The sequence below is a fragment of the Thunnus maccoyii genome, chromosome 23, assembly GCF_910596095.1.
Source record: "Thunnus maccoyii chromosome 23, fThuMac1.1, whole genome shotgun sequence".
NCBI lineage: Eukaryota > Metazoa > Chordata > Actinopteri > Scombriformes > Scombridae > Thunnus > Thunnus maccoyii.
This window is the reverse complement of record NC_056555.1, coordinates 21,047,519-21,075,304: the sequence shown is the minus strand read 5'-3', so window position 1 is coordinate 21,075,304 and position 27,786 is coordinate 21,047,519. Positions and strand designations below refer to the sequence as shown.

The following is a 27,786-nucleotide window of genomic DNA, read 5'->3' as shown; positions in this document are numbered from 1 at the left end:
CCATATAAAACAGATGGGGGAGATGGAAATGAAGAGAATCAGACTGAGACTAGACAGAAAGATTCATGGGTAGAAAGTACAGTCTGTGCTCTGTCGGTGAAGCTGGGCGGCAACCTAAAGGTTTGGATGGAGGACTTAAATTAATCCCTCATGCCTGGCTGGAGGTTTGACTCCTAATTAGATTCCATTATAAGGTCAGACCAGTATGTTTTTGGAGGCTATTTCTGTCATAACTGTCATTTTTTACGTCTAGATGTCTGACCTAGACCTGAATATTTCATCACCAAAAGAGACGAGGAATTGATATTTGTGCCAATTTTTTTGCTTTTGACATGATTGAAGAAGAAAAACTACACCTTTTGACTCTAAAACTCAGCTTAATCCAAGACAAACAACCTTTTTCTTGCTCAGCTCCTTTAACATGGGTCGAGACCGCAGGTTTTTACACATAAAAGACCGCTGTACAGTCGCTAATTAAAATGTGTTTTACAAAAAGAAAAACCCATAGAAGCACTGTTTACTGACAATCTCATAGACCTCTAGAATTGTAGAAGATAAGGAGACACTGATAAGTCCATCACAAGTTCATATTCACATTTGAAAGGTTAGACAAGGAAAAATTGACTAGATTAATGGACAATATGATCCCATTAAAAATCCTTTTCTCTCCCATACGCTATCATAGAGATAACCAAGTGCCATTGAGGCCCAAGGCCGGTTTTCATTTCAAACTGTACTCTACTAGCAGATTGACGCTTCTCCTTTCTCGGTGTGACAGCATTTGAAGGTACGTTGAAGAAATAATGCATCATCTTTCATGGAAATTGCAGTTTTGTCACCATCTCATTGCACCATCACAAACAACAATGATTCAACCTGCCACTCAGCCAGTCATGAAAATGATTACATTTCAGTGTCTGGTAGGTTTTAAATCCTGTTGTTCATAGTAGTTAGTATGACAATGAGCAGACATTAAAATGAGTGCCACCTAGTTGAAGTTAATCAATCATAAATCCTGGAGAAAAAAAAAAAAAAAAGACTTCACAGTACTGGTCATGCTGATTGTTTGACAAGTGAAAGATGCCACAGAAATAATCAATCCGTACTAGAGAGTGAGACTAAATCAAACAATACAGACATGGAGGATTATCTCTTTAAAAAGCAGAAAAAAATACAACTCCTGAAGTCTCTGGAATGAAAACCAGTAGGTATGATTCGGACTGCAGGAGCTGTTCTGCACGCCAATAGCAGGTGGTAGCGACCTTTCTGTGACCTTTGCCTGCCATGTGATCAGACCCTTGAAGTTTCAGTGCTGTCTAATGTCACCGGGCCAGCTCTCACGTGGTCCATCAGTTACACTCACGCAAGCTAACCAGCTCAGCAACTGTATGCAAAAACCTCTATGTGCATACTGCTTAAGAGGAAAGGGTGAAGGCCAGGGGTGATTAGTAGAGTTGAACAGTAGGAACAGAGAGTATTTCCACAGCAATACTTGTCACAATTTAATGTCTTTTCCTGGTAAAAATACTTGTGGGAACCTGGGATTTTTAGTATTTGTGCACTGATGTTTGCATATTTGCTTCATCAAATTGTACTGACAAAAAAAATGATATTATTGTAATGTTATTTTAAAGATATAACTTTTCAGCTGCTGCAACTTTTCATGCAAAAATGGCAGCTTAGTTTAGCAGAATAATTTTCAGAACGAGTAGTAGTAAATCTAATCAGATTGCTGATTGTACAGCAACATTCAACGGTTGCCTCCAGTGCAGTTGGTGGCCCTAAATGACTCAGTATGCTTGAAACTAAGTAGTTTGTATGACAAGTACATGTTCATAGGTAAAAGTTACCTGTCGTGAACAGTCACACTTGTCGTCATAGCCTCTGATGGCTGCATCCCCACTTCCTTCCTGATCTCACTCCAAGATATCTTTGTGTGTCTTTTTACAGTCTCCCCTCAAAAGGCATTCGTGGTTTTGCACTAGTTGGTGTTGAAGTAACGGAGGTATTGGTGTGAATAATGAGAAAAAAAGAGAGCTTGAGAAAGCCTGCCTTACTGCTGCCGCTCATCTCCGCCAATCGCCGCGAAAGGGAGGCGTGATTGTTGGATGGTCGGTTTCAGAAAGTTACAAAAACATTGGAAATACTGACCCTTTACTGTAACAACTCGATGTCCAAGAACAATGCTCCCAAGCCTCAAACCGACATAAAAACACCCTGAAACAGCTGTAAGCGACAGATTTTCCTCTCCTGCCAACACACACGGTAATAAACTTAAGTCATCAATTTAAAAATGATCAGATGCTCTCAAATATGCAATTAGACATATTAAAAACAATGTTTTTCCACCTTACAGATAGTGTAGTTTTAGGACAAATTGCAGCACTATTAAAAATATTCTCACATTACCCAATTTAACGTCTATAACGAATAACATTAAAATAGAAAATTAAAGTAATTGTTAATGCTGATTCATTTGTACATGTCCAAAAATTTTACAACTGCGGGAAACATTCAACTGCAGTGATTAGCAAATAATACTGCCAACTAACGCAGGTGACTATATCCCTCTCTGTTATTCTGATGGCTCTTTTAAATGAACAAGAGCCTCAGTCCATGAATGTTGCTCCTAATCCCAAATTCCTCTCCTTCTCCACAATAATGAGCTCCTCTCAGACTCAAGAGTTGACAGAGGTAAAGCATTTAGCATGCTTGAATGGAGGAAGAGGGAGAGAGTGGGAGTGCAGAAGAGAGAGAAAGAGAGGAAGATACAGGCCGAAGAGGGATAAAGCCAGGGATGGGGAGAGGGGACTGCCCCGAAAGCCCATTAGTCCGAAGGCCCATTATCCCAAAAAACAAAAGCCCATTGCTAGGAGGGCCCGCTGCTCCGAGAGTACACACTCTGGGGTTACTACTTTCCAGACTCTGTTAACATATTGCTCAATTTAACAGATAACATATCATATCATATGACTGTATGACTTATTTTCAAATGATATTTAACTTTAACAGGTTAAATAAGCTAAACGCATTCAGAAACAGCGCCAGTCAGGATGCACACGCAGTTTTTCTAGTTCTGTTTTGTGAAACATGACACCGAATTTATCAGGTGAACTGATTGAATTGTAAAAAGTCTGTTTGATAAGTTAATTTATATTTTAAATGACTGACGACGAGGCAAATAAAGTCTTCGACTGTTTCCTACTGTCGGAGGAAAACCTCTGTTAGCATATTAGCTGCACATTTACTCCTTCTAAAGGATAATTTATCATTTCTCACGACCCATAAACAGACACTAACTCATTTGGAGAACATGATAACATGATTCGGTATTAATTTTAGCTCCATGTAAAGCTTAATGATCAACTATATATTATAATTGTATATATTATAACTGCTGATTTATTAAATCGGAGTCATACTGAGTGAAATGTCTCAGTTATGTATAAAAAGTCTGTTTTGTCGGGTAATAAACATCATCAGTGTTTGACAACCAATAATGACGCACTGCCAGTATTTATGGTTAGGCGTCCCGATTACGCTACCTCTGTTGTCTTTTGCCCTTAACATCCTTGTGTATTTTGGCGTGCTTCTTAAAAAATAATGATGTTTTATGGTGTGACAGTGCTACGGTTAAGGTCTGGTTAGGTTTAGGCATGAAAATTACTTGGTTAGGGTTGGAGAAAGATCACGGTTTGGGTTAAAATGATCAAGGGAAGTCAAGGGAGTGTGTATTTTCGGAGCAACGGGCCATCGGACTATGGGCTTTTGGACTAATGGGCCGTCGGACCAATGGCATGGCACCTGGGGGAAAGGAGGGGTAGAAAAAATCTACTGAGACGTGCAGGTAAGATTTCCCTTTGGCAAGGCAGAGTAATACCGCTGCACAGTACAAATGCAATGGTTGACTATTGATGAGAAGACAAAAGGAGGGAAAAAAAGCAGAGAGATGATGAGGAGATATATAGCCTATATAAACCAAGCGAGAAAGAGAGATCATCATTGTGTTTTCTTTGTCTCATAGGATTCAGTTATTTTCCTGCCCGTCACTACAGCCCAGGGACATGATGTGAACAACGTGGAGACTGTGTTTGTGTTTGCCTGCCTGTATTTATGTGTGGGTTTGTCACGTGGTGTGTATTCTGCGTATTTATGTGGGTGGCAATGTGTGTATGCAGCACTGAAAGCATGTGCATGCTTCATTCGTTTCAAGGCCAAGTGATGAATTACTCCTCTCAGAAAAACAGAAGACTCACACAGACACACAACACTCTTACTCACACACACACACACAATCACACACAAAATACTCTCTTTGCACAACTCAATTCATAAGGTAAAGAGTATGTGTATTTATGTGCGCTGTATGAAGGTGTACTTGACTTGAATGAGCAAACCAATGAGGTAGAGCCCTAACATTGTATTGTTGAAGCAAGAATCGAGGGAGACGGATAGAGAAGATAAAACTCACCTAACCATTCTGGAGGAGTCAAATCAATTAATACACAAATGTGGTTTAAAAGATGAAAAGAATAAAATAAAGGAGACAAGAGAGGGATGTGGGGAGGGGGCGGGGGGGGGAGAAGCAGGTGTTACAGGCCTTGAAAGCAACATGGCTGACAGGCAGAAAAGAGTGATGAGGCAATCATGAGCAGATCATCAGCCGGTGGAGGTAAAATTACACTCACAAACACATGCAGATTAAGCAAGATGCATGTTCGCTGTCCTAGTGTTGAGTCACGCCGTAAAAAAAAAAAAAAAGGTAGGCTGGAGTTGTGCAAAGATAACCTTTGAGTAAACATCTCTGCATAAAAAGGTGTTTAAGGTAACCGTAGGTGGCAGAAAATTGAAGAGGAGCTCACACACATATGCTTCCTAAATCTCCAAAACGTATCATACGGCTGCACCTTAAACAAACTGGTCCAACTTCCTGTTAGAATAAAACACATAAGCCATGCAAATGTCTCTGGATGACACATAGATCCACTAGCTTTTTTAATACAGTGGGGTTTTCACAATGATATCTTCTTTTGTACTAGCTAAAAAAAACACCTTGAGTGTCTTGTCTCTTTAACCAAGAAAACTGATTTACTTTGTTAGCATTGAGCAACAACAGCTCCCAGAAACACTGTCAAAGCTTAATGGAAACTGTAGTCGTAGCATATTAGCAAATTGATTGTTCTACTTGGTTAAATTGAAGAGATGTTCAATGTTTACTTGCCCGTCCAGTAGTAGATATACTGGGCTTTTAGCTTAGAATATACACTGACAGCCCCGGGAACACTTTTCACTCTCTCAGCAAGATCCATGAGAGAAAAACGCTGTGAGAAAAACGCTTTTGGTTCCAGCTGCTAGTGGAGCAAAGGCTAGCGAGGAGGAAGGGTGGGGAAGCTACCCCACTAGCTACCTCCCTATCTAAAAATAAAGCATATTTAAGATTACACCTTCTACTCAATCATAACTGACTTTTAACCACACGACAGGGCTGCTCGCTGCATTGCTTGGACCTGCACAGCTTGTGAACACAACACTGACACATTTTAAGTTGATATGTTGAACTTGTTAGCAAACAGTTGCTTATTTCCACAATCCAGCAGTTACCGAGCAACATTATCATTCATTTAGAGTTGTGTTTATGTCCACCTGGTGAATGTAAGTCCAGTATTCACTCTCTTTTAGCTTTGTTTTTGCTCTCTACCAACTCCTGAGGGAAATATCTGGCTGCTAAATGCTCCACTATGTTCAGCAGCTAGTCTACAGCTAACTGTGTCTGTTTGTTTTGGTGCTGAGCAGGTAGCATATGGTGGCTTTTTAGAGCTTTTTCTCTTAAAACAGCTGCCTGCTGCGGCTGAAAACGACAGTATGAGAGCTCTGAGAGTGAACCAAAACTGTAAAGTTGCATCCAGACAGCTAAACATGAGCTGAAACTCGCTATAAAGCTCCGTAAAGCCGAGAAGTCGCTAATAATTCTCTGTAGGTTCATCACTACGAGGCACACCTTTGACATTACACTCTGTCATTTCATAAAATATCTATGAAGCTGCATTAGCAAAAGCTTCCTCTAATTTAGACTGTTTGGCTACACCGTCAAAAGTCTAATTTGCCTTTCAAAATGGTGATTTAAATGGCAGCTCAGTGTTGTAAACTCTTCTTCTGTTTACATTACATACACACACACACACGCAAAAGTGCATCTCCAGGCCCGAAACTACCCAACTACCCATACGTCTTCACACAATTATGACGTATAAAGATGTTTATTGACCTCATCACATACCTGCTCATAACCCAACCACACCCCTGCCTTACACACACACACACACACACATAGACACACATAGACACACATAGACACACACAGACCTCTCAGACACTCGGTCGTGATACATCACCACCTACACACAGCGGTGTCAGCCACAGACAACTGCTCCTGAGCCCCAGCAGAGCAAAGACATTCATCATTATGACACAACACATACACATACACACACACACACAAACACACATTGAGAGAGGAAAAAAAAGCGACATAAAACAATGTTGCAGTTGGTGATGCGTGAAGACGACTCCATCACATCATATATCACACATACTGTACGTGTTTTCCCGCCTAAATAACAATATTATGAACAAAAAACAGTCATAACTGAAATGACGGAGAGCTTCTTCTTCTTCTTCTTCTTCTTCTTCTGCTGCTGCTGCTGCTGATGCATTTTTCCTCATTTCTCTATATGCGTGTGTGTGTTTGTGTGTGTTTGTGTGTGTCATCCTCATAATGGAGAATGAAAAGGCCTTTCTCACTGTTGCTTGGGAGAAAGATAACACCACCACCACCACCACAACCACCAATTCTCTCTTTTTTTTTTTCCTCTCATTTTCTTCTAATCTCCACATCAGATAAGACACGAGTCAAATCCGACCAGCTGTCTGTCCAGGGACTCATACGTTGTCAAACCATCACTCCTCCTCCTCATCCTCCCTTTCACACCTTCCCCCCCCCCCCCCCCCACCATAAATCTCCTCTCCCAGTCTGCCCATGTCAATTTTCACCCTGCTCCTTCCCTCGATCTTTCTTTCTTCTCTTGTTCTTTTTTTTTTTATTTTTTTCACTTCTAGGATTAGTCTGATGTATCAGTTTGATCTATACGAGCCATAAATTAGCCAGAAAGTGTTATCTACATTCTGTATGATGGTTAAGATGCAGTTTTTGTTTCATTACAAGTTTAATCTGCAATCGATCAATACTAAATTGATCGTCCATGTGAAGCTCTTGAATCGATTCGTATCAGTCCCACCAGGATCTTGCAGGATTTTTTGGGTTGTTATTGGAAGCCAGAAATGAGCTAATTTTGTAGCAGACTTTATGAAAAATACAGGTTTTTGTGCTATTTTAAAGAAAATCTTCATTGTTTTGAAGCCTTGGACTAAAGAATACTTGAAAACCTGGGAGATAAAGTCTAACGAGCCTTAATGTATTAGTGAGAAAATCTGATTGTTGAGGTTGAAGACTTGATTTTGTCTGACCAAGGTTCATCACGATGCTCTAAATTGTGTTATTTTAAATGGAAAATGTTGATGATAGGAAAAATCTCTGCAACTGGGGTTGTTTTTTTTTTTTTTTAGTATAAATATTGCAGGGATCCTTTGATTTTGCATTAATTCTTGGAAGGAGTTCAGTACACATTTAATGCGTCTCAGCAGAAATTGTTTTTTTTTTTTTAATGGATTTTATTTAAGTCTTTTAGTGTGTTTTGATCAAATGCTGTTTCACAAGCTTTGACGAGTGCAACTTGCTAAAGGCAGCACTCTATTACTTTTATTTTTTTTGGAAGCGTTTTGTAATTTACAATTTAAAAAAATATATATGAATTGAATAAACTATCAGCTGTGGTATCACGTCTTCTAAAATTAATACAGACAAGCCTTCTTTTACCCCCCCCCCCCCCACCCTCCCTCTAAAACCCTGCCCATCCCAAACCCCTCATCTAAACACACGGACACACACACATACATTTCTCATGTGAGTGAGTGTTGTCTGTCACAGCCCCCCCCCCCCGTTTTCAGCTGTTGGTTTCATGATTTGTGTCCTTTCAGGCTCGGATGGGATATTTGGAGATGGGGGGTGGGGGGGGTGGGGGTGTCGGGGTCAGGAAGGGGAAGTGAAGGGGGACGAGCTGGGTGGGACGGTCGTAAAAGAATCGGCGGTCAGATATACGTTTTTCCCCCCTTCGAAGAGAAGCAAAGGGTCGTCTGTGTAAGCGGCGGGTTGTGTACACACTTGACGAGAAAGTGCCATTTTCAAGCATTATTGTGAGTCTCTCTTTTTGAGTGCTGTGTGCTTGTTAAAGCTAGCAACCTTGTGTTTTTATTTACTCTGATTTTAGCTATATATATTTGCTAAATTATATGGCGTTTCAAGAGGAAATCATGGCAGCAATCGCCTCTACTGCAGCCTAGAAGTGTGATAGACCCTGAAGAACTTTACAGTTTTATACCAGATGGGGATTCAACACACATACATAGTCGAAGGAGGTGAGGGGGGTCACATATTTCCCAGAGACAGACCCCAGCCTAGGCTTCGGAGTTGGAGTTAGAGAGGAAAGGAAAGGGGCAGAGGTCTTGCTCCATTTTTCCTGATTCTCCCACTTACCCCCTTTTCATGTTTTCCAGCCCTGATAGGACTGGATAGAGAGAGATTAGACTGTTAGTTCCACTTAGATCTTATATGATCTCAGTTAATATTTGTCAAGTCTGATGTTGTCAGGGGCCGTCAGCCTTCAACGGCGGGAGGGAGGGGGAAGAGTCGCTACAGGAAGCGGCAAAGGCCTGGAAAGGGGAATGCAGCCAATTCCAGACCTGATCACATGTGTATGGGATGAAGAAGAGAGAGGATTTCAGGAAAATACCACATGGAAGGAAGCTAGGGAGGGGGGGGTGGAGGTGGCATGAATGCAAATTCTTACACTGCGACTGGGAAAATAGTGCCGTTAAACATGGTTGACACATATAACAAAATCAGAAGAACACCAAGAGCACCTCTCGCAAGCTAAATAGCGAGGCTTAAGAGGCGTGTTCACGTAAATATAAAGTGTCATCTCCATAAGCGCTATCTGGTTCAACCTGTCCGCCTCTTCGCCGGCTGGGTAAGAGGGCACAGATAGGCCTGTCTAATGGTGGCGACACACATTATTCATAAATCCTTCACTCCGGGGCAGATATACCCGCAACTGGTGATGCAAGACACATCAGACGGAGGGGGAAAAAAAAAAAAGGGAAGGGTGGCTGGAAGTATGATGGCTTCTTCGTCCACCCCCGCCGGTTGTACACTGGGCCCACGCTGTCAGAGTTGATGACAATGATTAATGAGAAAGCCGTCTCATCACACAAGCGTCTGGGTAATAGACTACACGGAGAGTCAATGGAGGAAGACTTCAGGGTAAAGTGCACGACCTGGTCTTATTTTGTAGCGGTGGGAACAGTCAGTCTGGAGTTTATACAGTTATATAACATGAAACACTTATTGGTGTTTATAATCTCCAGCAGTACATTGCTATAATATTACCATGGTGACAGTGGTTCCCAGTACTGTTTGACTTGTGTGTCACAGATTCAATAAGTCTACAAGTTGTTCAATTTATGCTTCTTTAATTGTCATAGGAAAACTAATATATATATTGTAACATCATATGACATGTTTAATAACATCTTCAATATGTCTAGAGTGCACTTATAGTGTCTTATAGACTGTATGTATATACTGCTCCTATATAGTATAATATAGTCCTATTATATCTTTATAGTGAACTGTAGTTATCCTGCGGTGCTTAATATTCATTTTATAGCTAGTTTATGGTCACCATATGTGGAATTTTTATAGGCTACTCATCTTTTTTATCTATTTTTGTGCATTTTTAAATGTTGCTGATACAATATATCTTTAATGTTTCAATAAATTACAAGTTTCTATTGTAAGTCAACTCCAACATATTATAATGACAAGCTTCCTGCTTTTATACATTTGGTGATATTTGCACAATATCCCAAATTCCCCTGCATTATGAGTCTATTAAATCGTTTATTCATAACCCCCCCCCCCCACCCACCCACCACCACACACACACACACACACACACACACACACACTCACACATTCACACTTCATTACATTTGTTCTATTCTTTATACACCGTGAGTCACCAGAAGTTAAGTGCACCATCCCGAACATAATGTAGCCTGCACATTAAAAGGAGAAAAAAAAAGCCCCGTAAGAGGATGAAAGGAAGGACTAGAGCACAGTATATTTTCTCCACTGAAAAAAAAAAAAAGAACACGATCCATCAACAACTAGGCGCTGTGAGCTGAGGGGACATAAGTGGGACATGCACTGTGGAAAAAAAAAAAAAACCCATGACCATGATGTCGGGATGAAAACCTCCCTTTGTCCCTGCTCTAGAAATTCCGGAGTATAACTGAATTACAGCAAATCCAATTGAAACACACGGGATACCAGTCATCCATGCATTCCTGTATGTTTTCAAAAAAAAAAAAAGCCTCTATGTTGCTTCTCTTGCTCTTTTTTCACTGTGCATTTTCCAACATTTTCCTAACGCATTTCACCTCAACCAAGTATCCAAAGTGTGCAGAATAACATGCGATGTGAAGGCGCAGAAACGCCTCTATATACTGGAGTTAAACCAAGACTCGTGTGTGACTGAGATCACTCCTGTCTTCCACCCTGCCCTTTTTTTTTTCTCAAACCAAAAAAAAAAAAAAAAAAAAGAGGGAGCACAGAGAGATCGACTCTGTGCCTCTTTATGTATCTCAGCATGGTGCGCTCCCATCGCCGGCTTCACAGTCCCGAACACACCGCTTTTAAGCCCAGCAAGACCCAGAGAGAAATTATAATGGGCGGCTGCCGAAAATCAAAGCAACTTCCCCTCCTCTATTTCCACGGAGCGAGATGTGGAAGCCGACGCTCCAAAAAAAAAAAAAAAAAAAAAACGCTTCTGAGTGTCGACTTGACGGGTTACAACAATTTGACGACATACAGCAGATAATACAGCTTCATAAAGACAAGGTTTATTCACGGCGGGTAGCATTAATTCACCATAATGGCGTTCATTCATCACCATCCTGTCTATAGCTGATAACAGCCCCGGGCGCTCCTGCGATCCCCGTACAATTTATCGACGGATATTAATAACAACAAGCCATAACTAACACAGTAACATTGAGATATAGTCAAGCCGGCTATAGCGTTTATTCTGACCCCGATTCCAGTCACATATCCAGCAGCGGAGCAACATTTCCACATCGGACAGCTGCTTTTCAGGACAGTAAAAAAAAAAAATCACACACACACACACACACACACACACACATAAAAAAAACAGGAATGACAAGCGAGAAAAGGAGAGAAGCTGGATAACTCACATTCTGTCTCCGGGAACAAGCAGGCGGCTTTCCACCATCATATCGGGCAGAAAATCCAGATTGTAGGATGAAGTCATGTTGCCTGCCAGCCCTGTGTTATATGTGTGTGTGTGTGTGGGTACAGTAACGTGTATGTGAGTGAGTGTGTGTGTGTGTATGTGTGTGTGTGTGCGCCTCCGCCGCTGTGCGCCCTGCCTGATAAATAAAGGAGCGTCGCTCTCGCCCTAACTGCGCCTGGCCGCGGAGACGGAGAGGGACAGGTGCAGGAGCCGAGGCCTCCCTAAAGGCAGTGTTAGCCAGCCGCACACACTCTGTCCGCATCCAGCAGTTGTCACATTCTCCTCTTCCTCTCCCCCATTCGCTTTTTTCCCTCCTGGTTTTCTTCCGCCGGTACTGTCTGAAAATCCGCTCTGCAACAGCGCAACTGACGGGCTGTTGGAGAGCCAGGTGCCGAGTCGGGGAGGCGTGGCGCATAACGCTGCAGCTGATCTTTAACTATTAGATCTCCTCAGCCATAGATGTGCGTCTAACCAGGGCATGTCTTTAACTATTATGGGCGCAGATGACCTCAATCAAGAAAAATGTAGTTATTCTATATATTAGTTATATATTAGTTATATTTAACCATTTGATATCCTTCATTTTCAACCACAAAACATTCTTAATGAGCATCTTTAATCATAATTTAACACCTTTAATCATTAGAGAGCTTTGTTAACATTAAGGATTTTGTATCTTACCCTCAGGATGCTTTTAAAAATGTCTTATTTCATTAAAGACATCTTGGACATAACTTTACCATATAGTCTCCTGCCATAAGTAGAGATTTTAATTTGCAGTTTCATCATTTATAAGTACATTGTTAAAGATATCCAGCAGTGGAAGAAGTATTCAGATCTTTTACTTAAGTTAAGTAGAAATAGCACAGTGTAGAAATGCTCTGTTACAAGTAAAAGTCCTGCGTTCAAAATGTGACTTAAGTAAAAGTACACAAGTATTTGGATCAAAATATACTTAAAGCACCAAAAGTAAAAGAACTGATTATGCAGAATAATACATTTTACTATATTTCATTATAATTATTGATGCATTAATGTATAGTTAATGTTGCAGTCGGTAGGGGATGGGCCGATCAATATAGTCTCATTTTATCTTCATCTATAATGATACATCCTAATTTATTTGTTGATTATATCTTATATTGATAATCTCAGTCTGCAAAGTAACTAAAGGTATCAAATATAATGTAGTAGAGTAAAAAGTGCAACATTTGCCTGCAAAATGTAGTGGAGTAGAAGTATGAAATAGCAGAAAATGGAAATAATGTAGTACAATTACATTAAAACTGTATTTAAGTACAGTACTTGAGTAAATGTACTTAGTTACTTTCCACCACTTTGCTATCAACCCATTTTAATTGCACATTGTACCACAAACAGACAGTTTGTTCTGGCGAGATGAATTACACTAAAAATTTGCTCAAACTGTGATGATAAACTGCAGCAATTGCCAATAACTGCAAAGATGCTATTGATTAGTCAAGGTGATATTGTTATTATTTGTTTTTATTCATGTTTTTGTCTGTAATTCTCTCGTTGTTGTTGCCTATTGTGGCGAGGATACACTTTAAAAACAGATTTTTGTGTCAGATACAAGAGAATTTGTACACTAGGTGGTGCTCTAAGGTGAAATATACATGTTTACAATAAGATTTTTGTTGTTTTGCTCGATCTTGGTTCTCCAGTAGGTTATGTCACACAGAAAACAAACAACAAAATGGTTCATTTCAAAGAGGTTTCTACCTTTTGCATTGACCAAGAAGCTCACATTCACAGGAAATTACGTTGTAACGTAAATGCCGTAATAAAACTGTTTACATGGCAATCATTGTGACAGAGAGTAGAATAATTGCCTGTGTCTGTGTGTCTGTCACCTCACCAGATCAAATGTCAGTTTATTGGATTTTTACCCTGACAAAATGAGAAATATAATCAATGCACTGATACTTTTACAGCGAATAAATACATTGCCCAATCATGATTCGACGTGTATCAACTGCACACGACACAATATCACACATGCTTCAGTGTGATGACTTCATAAAAGTATGGCCAGTTAGATGATTTACAATCAAATGAGTTGGCCAATATTGAAGAGGTGCAATTACGCGTGGGGATAGCTTGGTAATAATGAACCAGCCCATAATTTGCTGCAAATTTGCTGACTCTATTTTACGCTGCATTAATTGTGTGGATCCAGTATGCCTCCCCATGGAAACCAGAGTGGGTTTGAATGTACCCCTGTGCAGCACGTCTACCAGGTTGCCCCACTTCCTCCCTCCTCCATAGGAGAAAAAAAGAGGGGAGGCACTCCGGTAAAATAATGAGCCTCTCTTAGACTGAGAGAGGCGGCTCTCTGGGGGAAGAATATGAGTATCTGGGTCAATGGGAAGGGAAAAAAAAAAAAAAAGTGCTCAGTATGCATACATACAGCAGGGTAAGTGTATGGCGTGGGTGGGACTTGGCCTGCGGCTCTGCTTGGGGGTCAGCTTGCATGTTTACTTGCAAGGACCGAGGTCAGAGTACGGATGGGAAAGGCTGATCCTACATCAGCGCCTCGGGGTTCGCAGCGTCCCAGGAGTGGGGACGACGCTGCATGTTTCACCGCACTTGACCCTCCGCAGAACAGGGGTTGTACAGAACATTATATAACCAACTGCTGCATCATAATCGTCTGCGTTCCCATCGCAGTCCTGAAGGGATGCTCGGAGCTGTTGTTTCAGATGACCCAAATCTAACACCTTTATGAACTGACAACAGCATCACACAAGATAAAAAAAGACATCTCAATAATTTGCATGCCTACAATTCCCCTGATTTTCTTCCAACCAAGTTGGAAACCAAGTTCTTTCTCTAAATAGCACATCATATATTTCACTCTTTGTCTCGCATTGTGTCCTCCATATCAAAGACTCTCTTCTCCTAAATTACACAAGAGCATATTTCCAACTTACCTCTATTGGACCCAGCTATGCAGATATTGGTTTAGATGGTTTTATTTCCCCATGCAGGTTTAGAGATCTGTCTCAACCTCCACCCCAATACAATGGAGATGGATGGGATTTTGTTTGTGGTGCTCAAAAGCATTGAAAAACACATTTAAAGGTCCCGTGAAACGTAAGTTAAAGCGTCTTTAGCTTATGTACTGTGACGTATTTCCCAGTGAAACGGCATGTATGAGCGGTGTACAGTTACAAGGAGGATTTAAATCAAATCCTTCACATTTAATTGGACCGCTAAAAAGTGGACGGGGCTTAGAGTTAAGCGCGATACGGAGCTATAGACGACTGTTCGCTACACACACACACACACACCTCCCTAACCTGTTGTTAGATCAGGAGGAGGACGAGGGAGAGATGAATGAACTCTAAACACACATCTCTTCCTGTCTCTCTCTATATTTCTCTGTCTGTCAGCTACAAACTGTGAAGTGTGGTTTTTATATGACCGGTGTGGTGACTCACCCCAAAAGTCATATTTGATTGGATGAACAATGTCACGATAAGTCTGAATAATCCACAGACCTCAGTGTCAACAGTTTTATTGGAACTACTTTCTACAGAAGAAATAGTCCTTATAAAAAAAGCTGACAGCATGTTGTTGAGACAGATATCTCAAAATATAGACAAGTAAAACCAAAACTATCTGCATGGCTTCCACTAGAGGTAAGTGAGAAAATATGTATTTTTTGTAATTTGGGTGAAATTACCCTTTAAGACTCTTAAAGACTAATTTCCAAAATGCATTTCAAGCACTTAAAGAAACCGCAAAAACTTGTCAACATCCAATCTCATTCAACACTGAAATCTAAGCCGAGAACGACAGCTCACATACATGACAACATAAGACCATCGTCAAGTGAAAACACAGGCGATGATAGTACGTATAGCGAGCAACTGCATGTGTACGTTCCTCTATGTTTGCCAAAGGCTTACAAACACCTGTCTTCGCCATGTGCAGAGGCATCGTCAGCTGCCGTAGTGAAAATGCGTCAGGGGTTGGAAGCCATCGCCACATGGTTACAAGAGTGCAACACGTGTTTTCATGTGCGATTGTGCAATCAAAGCTCTTCATTTGCTTCAAATCCTCCTGTTCGCCAAACCAAACACATCCACCCATTAATAAAACATCAACGTACTCAGTTTACGATGTAGTCATGTGAAACTGAAAGAAAGTGACTCTGTTTTAATATGCAATTAGTGTTGCAGTTGTTTAATATTGCATGTAATGTGAGGTATGTGTTTGTTAGCAAGTGTGCAGCTACATTATTATGGTTTTAAACTAGATTTACAAAAAAATATCCCGCACTTCAATGAGAAAAGACGACTGCACGTAATTTAAAATACAATGGACATAATTTGATTCACCATTGTGTTACTTTGGTTAAATTTGAAGAAAAAAAACAGATGATTGAATCAAGAATACGTCTATTTATCAAATAAACGATGTGTTTTACCTTCGTCCTGTATGGAGTCCATGTTAGACATTCTTTATTATATAACATTATGACCCTGAGCCACTGGCTTTAGGTAACATTAACCGAGGTCTATGGAGGATAAATCCCATGACCTCATAATGACAATGGAGTCTTGTATACATTGATAATGAAGGCCCACGTTTTGTCGATGGACCTTGGGATTCTCATGTGACATGCATTGAATGACCATGTTCAGGAAAAACAGGAACGCATACATTTACATCTACAACAGAAAGAGTGAATGTGATGTTTCTTGGAGAGTAATTGATTAATTCCATAACTCTTTCAGCAACACTGGTGAACAACATCATTTATTAGATGTATCTTGTAAAAATATCACACTAGACGAAACTGGCAGTTTCTACAAAACAAAGACTTGCCATTATGGTGTTTTCAAGGTGTTGCTACCTGAAAATATGAAACAGTTAAGCAGCTACAATAATTTAGTGAAGTCCAGGGTCAGATTTTTGGCAAACTTTCAGAAAAAAAACAACAACCTTTCTACAATATAGAAATCTGTCAGGTATTCGCAACAAAACTGTTGCATCATCTTCAGCCAACCTTCTTCAAATCTTGCTTCACTGCTCATATTTCCTTGCTGGTTTTTCATGACATTATACACCTTGTTTCCTCTGCCACTTGCCACCACAAACATACTGTAGCTCTCAATGTGAAACATCACGGTCTGGATCGTGGCGACTATGCACGGTTTCTTGTTGACGATTGGCTCAGTGGTCTGTCACTTCCTCTTTCACCTCCTTCCGAGATACACCGCTAATAAAAGAAGCCGTCATATTTTGATGGCGAACAAACCGATTAAATAAATACAAGACAGGAACAAAGCGTGTCCTTTATATAAATGTCATTAGTGAAAGTCTTTAAGAGACCTTTCAAGACCTTATGAAAAGCAACCTCGAGCCTGTGTCTCACTCAGGGTCGACGCTCAGATCCAGAGAGCACTGTGTTGCACCTTATTTTCCTTCCTGTTGTTGCTGTTGTTCTGCTCTTTTCCCACTCTCACCCATCACCTCTTCTATCTCTCCATCTCTTCACCCAGGGCCTCATGTTCTCCCAGATCCCGCTCATGGCAAGGTCTGCCTCTGCCCTCGCTTGCTCTCGTGTCTTTCTCGCCTCTTCCCTCTCTCTCTAGTTATTTCTATCTTCTCTCCGCCTTCATCTCTCTCACCTCGGGCTGGTGGGGAGAGAGGGGAGGGGGGGGGGGGGGGGCTCAGCTGCCCGAACAATACAAATCGATCACTTAGAAAGGAGGAGAGGGGAGGGCAGAGGAGGAGGAGGAGGAGGAGGAGGAGGAGGAGGAGACAGTGTGGGCTGAGTAAAAGGAAAGAGACAAAGAGACAAGACCAAAAATAGCCGGTCTAACAGAACAAATTAAAGAAAGAATCCGAAAGCAGCCACTCTGTTGTCTATCAGACACCATAAACTATCTCTCAGCTTCCTGCTTGCATCTCACCCAGAGGAGAGGATTGTGGGTAGCTGATGGCGCTGGCTTTTCACACGTGAATATTTAATGAGGGCTTCATGAATAATTCAGAAAAGCAAGCAGCTGCGTTTGAGCCTAAGTGGACATGTGAGGAGCCCGAAACCAGACAGACGCTGACTGCTACCGTTCATCCTCACCGCTCACACACTCCCCCAGAACACATTTTGATCTTTGTGTATATGCTACACTATATCTGTGTGTGTGTGTGTGTGTGTGTGTGTGTGTGTGTGTTTGTGTGTGTGTGTGTTTGCAGATGAATCACTTCCTAAATGAAAGGATGATGGAGGCGTTCCAATCTAGTCTAGTCTCTCCTTTACTTTCTTATTCTGTCAAGCAGCAGAACCCCAGACTGTAAACCAAACAAAAATAGAGATGGAATGGTTGGATACTCCCCCCACATCTCTTTCTAACACTCTCTCCATCACTCTCGCTGCCACTCACTGTTCAATCTTCAAATCTCATTCCCATATTTATTCCAGACCCTCTCTCTCTCTCTTTCTCTCTTTCGCCTTCATTTTCACGCTTTCATCCGTCTTGTTCCCTCTCCTCCTCTTGGTCACTCCATCCCTCTGCTCTCGTTTTCTCTCTCTGTCAGTTTGTTGTTGGTCCTTTCTTGCTGGACTCTGGTTAGGACACTGTGTTCCAGTTAACATAGATCCCAGCTCTACCTGTGGGGCTGCTGCCTCTAAATGCTCGCTGACCTGTTTTCCACACGATCTGACACAACACACAAACACACTGTGGGTAGGCTGACGTATCAGCTCGGTGCCTCTTTATTTGTTATAAATGTCTATTTTCATCATGTCAGGAATATGATTCTGATTGAATATGATGTTAGTTATCAACTGCCAGCTCCTTCGATTGAAAATATCAGCGTGTGCGGTTTTCATTCCCTTTATTTACCGGCCTCGGTATTGTCACAACATGTGTTAGTCGGGCGCTCCATGTATCGTTATTGTAAGTTAGGCTTTTATTTTGATTGACATTTGTCGCTCCTATGTTGAGTTGTGTGTTTCTGCTTATTTCCAGGGCTGCGACTAACATTTATTTTCTATTATTGATTAATCTGATGATTATTTCCTTGGTTAATAGATTAGTTGTTTAGCTTATAAAATGTCAGAAAATCGTGGACAATGTTGACAACTGTTACCCAGAGCCCAAGGTGACGTCTTCAAATGTCTTATTTTGTCCCAACTGACACCACAACTCAAAGATATTCAGTTTACTATCATAGAAAACTAAAGAAACAAGAAATTATTCACATTTAAGAAGCTGGAACCAGAGAATTTTGGCATTTAATCGATTATCAAAAGAGTTGGCGATAAATTTCCTGTCGATTGACTAATCGACTAATAGTTGCAGCTTTACTTATTTCCATTTGGGAGGAATATATGTCCAATATTTATATACTTAGAGTGATATAAACAGAAAGTATAATGCTACTAGCACTTCCTGTTTGCACTGTAACCATGGATGCATACACAACTGGATCACTTTTTAGACTTTTGAGTATTATGAGAGCAGATATGAAGTTCAAAAGAGTCTTTTATATGTTTTTAAGAGCCTTTATGCATCGCAGCTACTACAATCAATAGAAAGAGTAAGTGTCACCGATTACAGCATCGTGCGCAGGATGTGTTTGAAGGACGGGGTGAGACTTTCAACTGGTTCAAAGGGTTGAAAAAACTCCATCAAATCCATCTGACCCTCATACACACATGTACATGTAGACACACACATTCTACGTTACAGGACATTCTGATCGAGTCCAACACTGTCGAGCAAATACCTCCTGACCTGTTCACTGACCCTCACACACTAATGCCTGCACCGGTGGTCTCAACATGACTTAAAGTGTGGGTCTCTCTCTCTTTCTTCTCTCTCACATACTCACACACATACATGCACACACATGCACACAAACACACTTGATGTCCTCTGCCCCTGAAGAGGCCTCCGGGCTATACTGTGCTGCTGTCTGCTAGTTTTAATGGTCTCTGCTAGACTGGACTGGACAACGCTCAACCGCACTGAAGTAGAAACATATCGCTGCTGTCGAGGGAAAAACTTTTATCTCTTGACTCTAAACAAGATGACTTTGCCCTGGTTTTGGTTTGAGCACCGTGTGCTTTCGGGTTCATCCTGTGGGATTCTGGAAGCATCTAATCAAGCTGAATTTTGCTTGTTTTTTTTAAAAATTCAACCTTACTGTGCAAAGCTTTAAAGTAAAGTTGTAGCTTTAACCTTCATAATCACATATGACTTTTAATTTTCATGTATTTTAGTTTATGTATACTGGAAGTGCTGTAATGAATTACTTTGTCTTAAGAGCTTTTATATCATATTTTCTTCCTTGGTGCGCTAGATACTGGTGTGAAATTGTAGGAGATGATGTGTTGCTTCTTTACCATAAATACAAATGACAAAAACAATATTGTTACTGCTCCACATGTGTGGTCGGTTTATAGTTTTAAGTCATCAAAACGGCACCACCTTGACCTGTTTAAGACGGATCTATTGTACCAGTGATTAGCTTTAAAATGTAAAAGCATCTGCTCACCTTGAAGTGAGACTCTGCTCTATGCCAAAATGAAAGTTTGGTGCCAAGTAAACAAACAAAATTGTCTCCTGAGCAGCAGCAGGTGGAAGCAACTTGGAGACAGAACATTTAAAAACTCAAACAGTAACCTGTTGCTGTCATTTGGGGACACTGTTGTGCAAAAGTCATAAAACAAAAAGCCTAATTATATCAAACTGGCCTACCATGTCCATCTTGCTTTTTTTAATTAACCTAATAGTTTTTTAGATGCATAATACAAGAGCTGCAATGATTAGCCTATTGATCCAATAGTTGTCAACTATTAAATTAAACTGTTTTCATAATCAATTTTTTGTTTGGAGACATTTTTTAAGAGAAAAAATGTCAAAATTCTCTGATTCCAGCTTCTTAAGTGTGATGTTTCTGGTTTCTTTAGTCTTCTATGAGAGTAAATTGAATATCTTGTTTTCTGCTCATCAGGATAAAACAAGACATCTGAGGATGTCAGCTTGGACTCTGAGAAACAGTGATAGACATGTTTCACCATTTCCTAACATTTTATAGACCAAACAAGTCATAAATTTATCATGAAAACAAGAGATTAGTCGATAATGAAACAGCCCTACAAATGACACAGACTCCATCCCTTCCATCCCTCCATACTTCAGATTTCCAGGTAGACTGACGTGTGTCAGAAAAAAAAAAAGTTTACGAACTGGTGAACAGAGCTTCCTCCTCTACATATCACTTCCTATTGTGTTGGCGAGCCAAAAGTGGGTTTCTACTGAACTGGCTTATAGCACAGAGCCACTTCCTCTGATCCCCACCTACTCACCACCCACTCACCACCCACCATCCACCATCCATCATCCACCCGGCCCCAAAGGCTGAAAAGGTGTCTTAATGGAGCATATAATCCTTTAGTTTATCAGAAAATTTAATTTGGAGATACATAGTTTTAGCTGGACACTGGAGTGTAAAAATACAGGTGCAGTCGAAACCAATAGTGTGATACATTAAATGCAGTTCTATTGAAAACTCACACACACAGTAAACCACCAAAGCTGCTCTAAGTTCTACACTGTGCAGTGATTTCTCCTCTCAATGCAAATGGAGGATGGAGGGATATTCTCCGGCCACTCAAAACACTGTCCGCTCCACCTGCAGTGCATCGGAGCGCGCTCCAACTGTAATTGGCCATCGCATCGGTGACAGAGAGAGGCCCTCCATTCATCACTACCCCCCTCTTCTCTTCTCCATTCGTCTCTCTCTGCCCCTTCATCGCCAACTCCGACCAATCTCTCCCTCACTTTCCAACCCCCCCCCCCCTCCACTCTCCACCCTCCACTCCTGCCTGCGCCCCACCCTCCCTGTCCTCCCCTCCTTCCTCCACCTCTGTCTCCCCTTCTCCTCCCTCTCTGCTCCTTTTCCTCATTAAAGTGGGACCCAGGCAGTAGCGGTCACTGCCTCTCATTTATTTTCATTTGAAACTGGTGCAGCTCCACTGATCCTCTGGGGCTGCAGGAGAGAGAGCAGGATGGTGTCATTCTGATAACAACCGACACACACACACACACACACATACACACACACACACACACAGATGTATTGTCCGTGCACAAACACACACACACACACACACTGGCGAAATGGAGGAATATAACACATCTGCCTGCACATGCTAGACGCACACAATGGAAAGACACCGCTTGCAAATACACTCGTGCACGTTCAAAACACACGCACGCACGCACACACACACATCCACAAACACAAAAGGAGGTGTATACGCATCCGCCTGCAAATAGATGCACTTTCACACCCATTTCAATTCATTTCACGCACATATTCACACATTTCATGTACCTGCAAGCTCCCATGCTCTGTTCCCTCCCTCATCTTTCACATATGCACCCTCTCCCTTCAGAAGTACCCCCCCCCCCCACCACCCTCCTTCCCTCGTCCAACCCCCCCACCTCCTCCACCCCCCGCTTGATTGTGTGATTGTGCGAAGGTGGTGATAGCAGGGTGTGAATCAGGGGCCGATAAACCTGCACCCATTGTCACCTGTATGATTGCGAGTATCGATCTGGGCCTGTGCTTGCGGTGCACGTGTGAGCGTGCAAGTATTTGCCGGCACCCCCCCTCTCACTCGCCCACCCCCCCCCCCCACCCCACTTCCTGTACGTGTGTGTCCATGCATTGTATTAGAGTCGTGTCAAGAGCAGCCCTGTCTGACACTCTTTGATTGAAAAGGCGCTCGGCAGATTAAATCGTTGTAGCGGAGATGAGGTGCGCTCCCTTCGCCAAGGCTGCGACGGCTGGTTTAGCAGATTCAAGACGGCTGTAGGGGGGAGGAGGAGGAGGAGGAGGGGGAGGAGGAGGTGGGAGGAGGGGACAGAGGCCATTTTAACGCCCATTGCCCTGACCCATCTGGGAAAATGGGAGGGAGAGGCAGTGGCTCTAAACCAACGGCCATATCTCTAATAGAAGACTAATATCCTCCACACCATTAGATAGGCACACTGTGTGGGGTGAATGGGAGGGGACGCTTGGTTTAACTGCCAGCAAACCCAGAGGATGAGGAGAGGGAAGAGGGAAGGGGAGGGGTGGAGCAAAAGTAGACTAATATAAACTTAGAGAAGCAAACTCTTACAGGAAAAATGTGCTTATTATCTGAGTTTTCACCAAATTCTCTCTTTCACACTTCCTTTCCCTGCTTCCACACATACAACACCATCTGTACTGTTAGTAGAGCAGCTACACGGTGACACATTTTTTTTTTTTTTTTTGCTCTGACTTTCAGCACATTGGATTTCAAGTGAAACAATGACTCTGAAGTTCCAGCTTCCAAAGAGCGCTCCGAGCATCGCGCTGTCATAAAGTTAGGGGACTCATGAGACAGGTTAAAAATGAATGCAGAGGCCGAAATATCCAAAACTTTTAGTCCACAAGCGTAGGATTTAATGTTTTGGAGAACAGCTCAACGGCATCTTTTTCACTTGACCCTCCCTGCCTGCTAAGTTCCCCCTTTCTTTTAAATTCTGCACTGATTTGTGATGCAAGCTTTTTCACTCCCAAGATACTGGAATGAGGTCACTTAAAGCAGTTTTCTTAGAAAGCTTCCTTTAGAGACACAGAAGACATTATACAACTACTAAAGTTAAGCTGGGTAGCACTACTGGTGATGAGAAATCTGATCTTGATGTATAAAATCGGGGGGGGGACGCTCCCCTTTCAGCTTTAATTTGAGGGTGACAAGTCATTATGTTTATTATTTGGTGTGAAGTGTCTGACCCACAGACGTCAGCAGACACTGAACTCTGTATTTTTCCAAATGGTGCCCTGCCAGGCCTGGACGGCTGCCATCTTTTGTTTCACAGGACTTTTTGCTTTTGTGTCTGGCCTTCAGCAGGTGAGTCACATGACTGGATGGATTGAGGTCAGTAGATGACTTGGACTTGGTCTAGACTCTTCCACATTTTGGCCTTAAACACCTCTTGGTTGCTTTGTCTATAACCTATAAGTCCTCTAAAATTAAAGCTGAAAGTCTTTATTTTAACCGTATAGCATTTCTTTAAATTTATATATCCAGCGTGCTGAAGCACAGACTCAAAACATCCTAAATATTTCTCTACATTCTGTATTTTTGCTGTGTTGAATACTCCTGCACTACAAAGCCATTCTTCCTCTGATGTACCTCGACACAACTGCAGTCACTCTACCGTCCTGCAGACGGGCTAAACCTCTGGAAAATTTCCCTCGTGTTTCTCGCTCGGAGCCACCGCCTGATGCAGAAACCGTTCAAAGTCATATTTTTCATCGGGAAATTGCAAATGAAGTGTATGCCTCAAAAGCAGTTTCATTTGTCACCCAATGAAGCATTCACCGATTCAGTCAGTAAATTATGGTGCAATAAATTACTACCTGCAAACATCAATGAAATATGTTGACTCGTTGCAAAACAAGTCAACCTCAGCATGACTGTTTTTCACGATCAGGTGCGCGGCAGATGCTTATCTCAATCTTTTATGCAACAGGAGGTGAGTTCAGGCAATTGTGACTGGTGGGGTATTGCTGGTAAAAATTTATCAGTAATGGGGAACTTTAAAATAAAAAAAAAAAAGTGTCAATTCCAAAAAAGAAAAAGTAAAGGATGGAGAGGAAATGATTGTGAGAGAACAGTTGGGTGTTCGTGTTGTTTGGCTGTTTTATTTTCAGAGCAGGGATGTCTATTTCCCTCCCCTCCCTTACTGCTGTCACTCTTCATCACCCCCCCCCCCGTTTTTCTCCAGCCAGTTCTCACTCCCGACTCGTCAAATACCGACGCTTTGTCTAGCCCCTCGGCGTCACTTTTTAACGCATCGGATACCCCTTGGCGTCATTTTTCAACGTGCAGCGCAGTCCGATAGACTTCTAGAGAGCTCCCACGACGTCTGAAATAGACGCCATGAGATGGACGACGTTTATATAAGGTGACAAATGTCCTTATTTGAAGGTGGCGGGTTGGGTGGATAAATAAATAGATGGCAACTGCGGGAGACCACTGTTTGCTTCCCGCTTCACACCACATTTCAAGTCAGCATTTTAACCCAAACCATTATCGTTGCCGAACCCCTAACCAAGTGGTTTGTTGTGCCTAAATGGATGGCTTTACAATGAAATAAGCTGAAAGTCCGGTGCATCTAATACAGATGCTAAAGGATGTCTTGTGTGTCAGTGTCAGATGGCGAGGGGCGTGATAAATCGGTGGTATTTGATGACCTGGAAATGAGAACAGGTTGTTTTCTCCTCCTACTCCCTTTTTTTCTTCATTCCCCCCCCTCCTTTTTCAATAGTTTCAGACATACAGGACATTTCTCCGTCATCTCCTGCTCATTCCTCCTTTTGAGTAAAAAGCATGCAAGGCAAAAAAAAAAAAAAAAATCTAATTAAATAAATAACACAAAGACGCAAATTCATGCTCAGTTAGTTCGCTCGGAAAATGTCAAATCCTGTTTCGGTTGAGTGGATCCCTCTTTTCTTAAAACGGAGTCCCACCCATTCATCTTTCCTTCCTCTTTTAATACTCATAAAACAAACCTCACTGAGATCTAGAAAGGAAATGCTCTTTTTTTAAAAAAGATTTTTGGAGGTTTTGGAGCCGCATGCTGATAGAAAAGTCTTGACATCTAATCATTTTTCATAATTTGAAGTTCCTAGGCTTTTAAAGCAGCTATAACTGAATATGTCTCTGTAACATTACATGTTTGTGACTAAATGTGACTAAACGAATCAGTTTAACACTCAAAATCGTCCCTGACAACAAACAGCCATCATTAAAGTCTTAATCTGATTGGTGCGTGGAAATACCTGGCATCACCTTGTACCAACAGAGCCCCTCCCCTCGAATCCAGTACGAAGGACAATTTCGGCAGATAATAGAGTTGCTTGTTAGTGTGCTGAAGGGCAAACACATCAATAATGTAAACATAAAAATAACTGAAATGTATCCACGATGTCAAAGGTGGATGACCGTGAAATGCTGGATATTTAATTTATAAGCAGAAAAAAAAGAAAAAGTACCGTGTGTGTATCAGTCACTAGTACTTCCTTGTCCCAGACACAATGCTGCTAACACAGCAGGAGGACGGTTGCACAGAGAGAGGAAGACACATAGAGAGAGAGAGAGAGAACAAAAAAAAAAAAAGGAGAAGTACAAGCGTTGGATGTCACGCTTGACTGGGCAAACAGTTGCAGGAAAAGCAGGGAGAGATCTCCCACCATCCAGCAACAACACAGAGAGAGAGAGAGAGAGAGAGAGAGAGTGTATCCAGGTAGGAGGCGTTACACTAAAACCTGTTAGGAACAACCATCCTAGATGTCAAATCCTCTCCAATGAAGGAGTACAAGCCTGCACCTGCACTTTATTTATCTCACCCCCCCCCCCCTCCTCCAAACTCCAACACATGCTCACAAACCTTGTTGATACAAAATCAACCATGCAACAACACCACACCTTAACTGCAAGTGTAACAATCCCCATGAGATGATTCATGAACATCTGGGTCAGAAAAAAAGGGTGCTCGTATCTCATATATATATGAATGTGTGTGTGTGTGTGTGTGTGTGTGTGTGTACCTCAGCAGCAGCTCGTCGGTCCTCATGGATCCTGCGCTGGCGGCTGCTGCGGGAGGGGGGCAGCACACGGCATCGACACACACTCTCCCCACAAAGCCCAGCTCGGCCGAGTGCTCCAACATCACAAACAAATAAATACACCTTATCAGGGCTACGAGCTGTTGTCTTCTTCTGTCTGCTTCTCCTTCTTTTTGTCCTCTCTCTTTTTTTTCTTCTTCTTCTTCTCTTCCCTCTTTTCACTGCCAGTCGTTTTCAACAAGCTGCCTCTCTCTCTCTCTTTGCTTCTCTGTCTCTCGCCTTGTTCCTCTCAGCCTCTGCCGTTGTTCCCTTTTTCTCTCTCTCACACAGAAACAAGTGCCCCCCCCCCCCCCCCCCCCCCCCCCCCCTCCTCCCCTTCCCTCTCTATCTCCCCCACCCCCTTCCTCTCCACCCCCCCCCATCCCCTCTCTCTCTCTCTCTCTCTCTCTCTCTCTCTCTGGTAGAGCAGTAGAGCAGTGGAGACCCTGCTGGCTTGCCTAGCTGAAGTAATCCCCTGTGACAGCTCAGCTCATGTTGTTATGTTGCGGGCCTATTTGAGTCTAATACTACAGCTCTGGAACAGCCTAGCCCTGGTCCAGCTCTGGACTGCCCGCACGGCTGCTGGGTCTGGCCCAGTCCGCCACCGCGCCGTGCCAACAATGCCCCCACTATTCACATTTACAGCACATCATCTCTGTGTTTTTGGCACAAGCTCTACCCCCGGTCCAGACTTTAGATGAACAGCCGGAGACCGGTTGGAAAAATAAACCGACCTCAACTGGGCTTTGCCATCTTTTCATTAAGTTTTTATGAGGTAAATACATCGTGTGCATCATAGTAAAGTTGTATCGGACGAGGCCAAGTTCAACATCAAGTCAAGCATGCTTTGAATTTTAAGAGTTTATTACCCACGAGTGTAAATAACATCAAAACATGATTGGAAATATTTTTATATTACAAAGATATACAAGCCTCCTCGTGGTTGGCGTCACATTCAATATAACAAGGCTTTAATGCAATAAAAGAAAAAAACCCATCATAGTTTGCTTAAAACAGATCTGTGCTTGTAATCTAATAAAATCAGAAGCGTTACTTTGATTGACCTTTAATTTACAGCTACGTTATTGGCCGTACAGTTCAGATGCTATAATATTAACAAGCCTTCCTCCTATTCAGCCATCCAAACCATTTCTACACATACGGAGCGACAAACTTGGAGCAGGCCGGTCTATTCTCCAGAGAAAAAGGCATTCATGGAATAAAAGCATAAATTACTTCTTCCTGAATAACAGCGGTGAGGCTGGAAATGTTTGTCTCTCAGAAAAACAGCTCACTAAGGCCCCTGAAACACTAAATATCTATAATTGCTGGCATTAATCCCGGGCCCCTGACCAATTTTTGGGCTCCCTGATTTTTCCAGAGCTTCACGGAAAACAAACAAACAGACAAACAAACAAAAAAAAAAGCTAAAACATTAACATCCCTGCACTCAGCCAACCAATTTTAACTAAACCTTTCTAAAGAAATGTAAAAAATATATAAATTTCTTAGCTCAAAATTTGATGAGCACAAGTTTAAGGTGATTCTGACATCTATAACACAGCTGTACGTCACTGACGCTTTAATATCTAACAGCCTA

The 27,786-nt window shown here is 41.9% G+C and overlaps 1 protein-coding gene across 9 annotated transcripts in view; it reads right to left on the bottom strand.

Moving 5' to 3' along the window:
• The window catches only part of LOC121890480 (CUGBP Elav-like family member 2), a 159,872-nt gene extending 133,454 nt beyond the window's left edge, over positions 1–26,418 (bottom strand). For 5 of the 9 annotated variants that reach the window (XM_042402773.1, XM_042402776.1, XM_042402777.1 and 2 more), the window contains exon 1: positions 26,130–26,418. In XM_042402773.1, coding sequence (XP_042258707.1) covers positions 26,130–26,251 — 122 coding nt within the window. In that variant the 5' untranslated portion in view covers positions 26,252–26,418. Of the gene's footprint in view, positions 1–11,433; positions 11,806–26,129 lie in introns of those variants that run through there. The other 4 variants (XM_042402774.1, XM_042402775.1, XM_042402778.1 and 1 more) reach the window with 4 other exon arrangements.
• Positions 26,419–27,786: the final 1,368 nt, after the last annotated feature.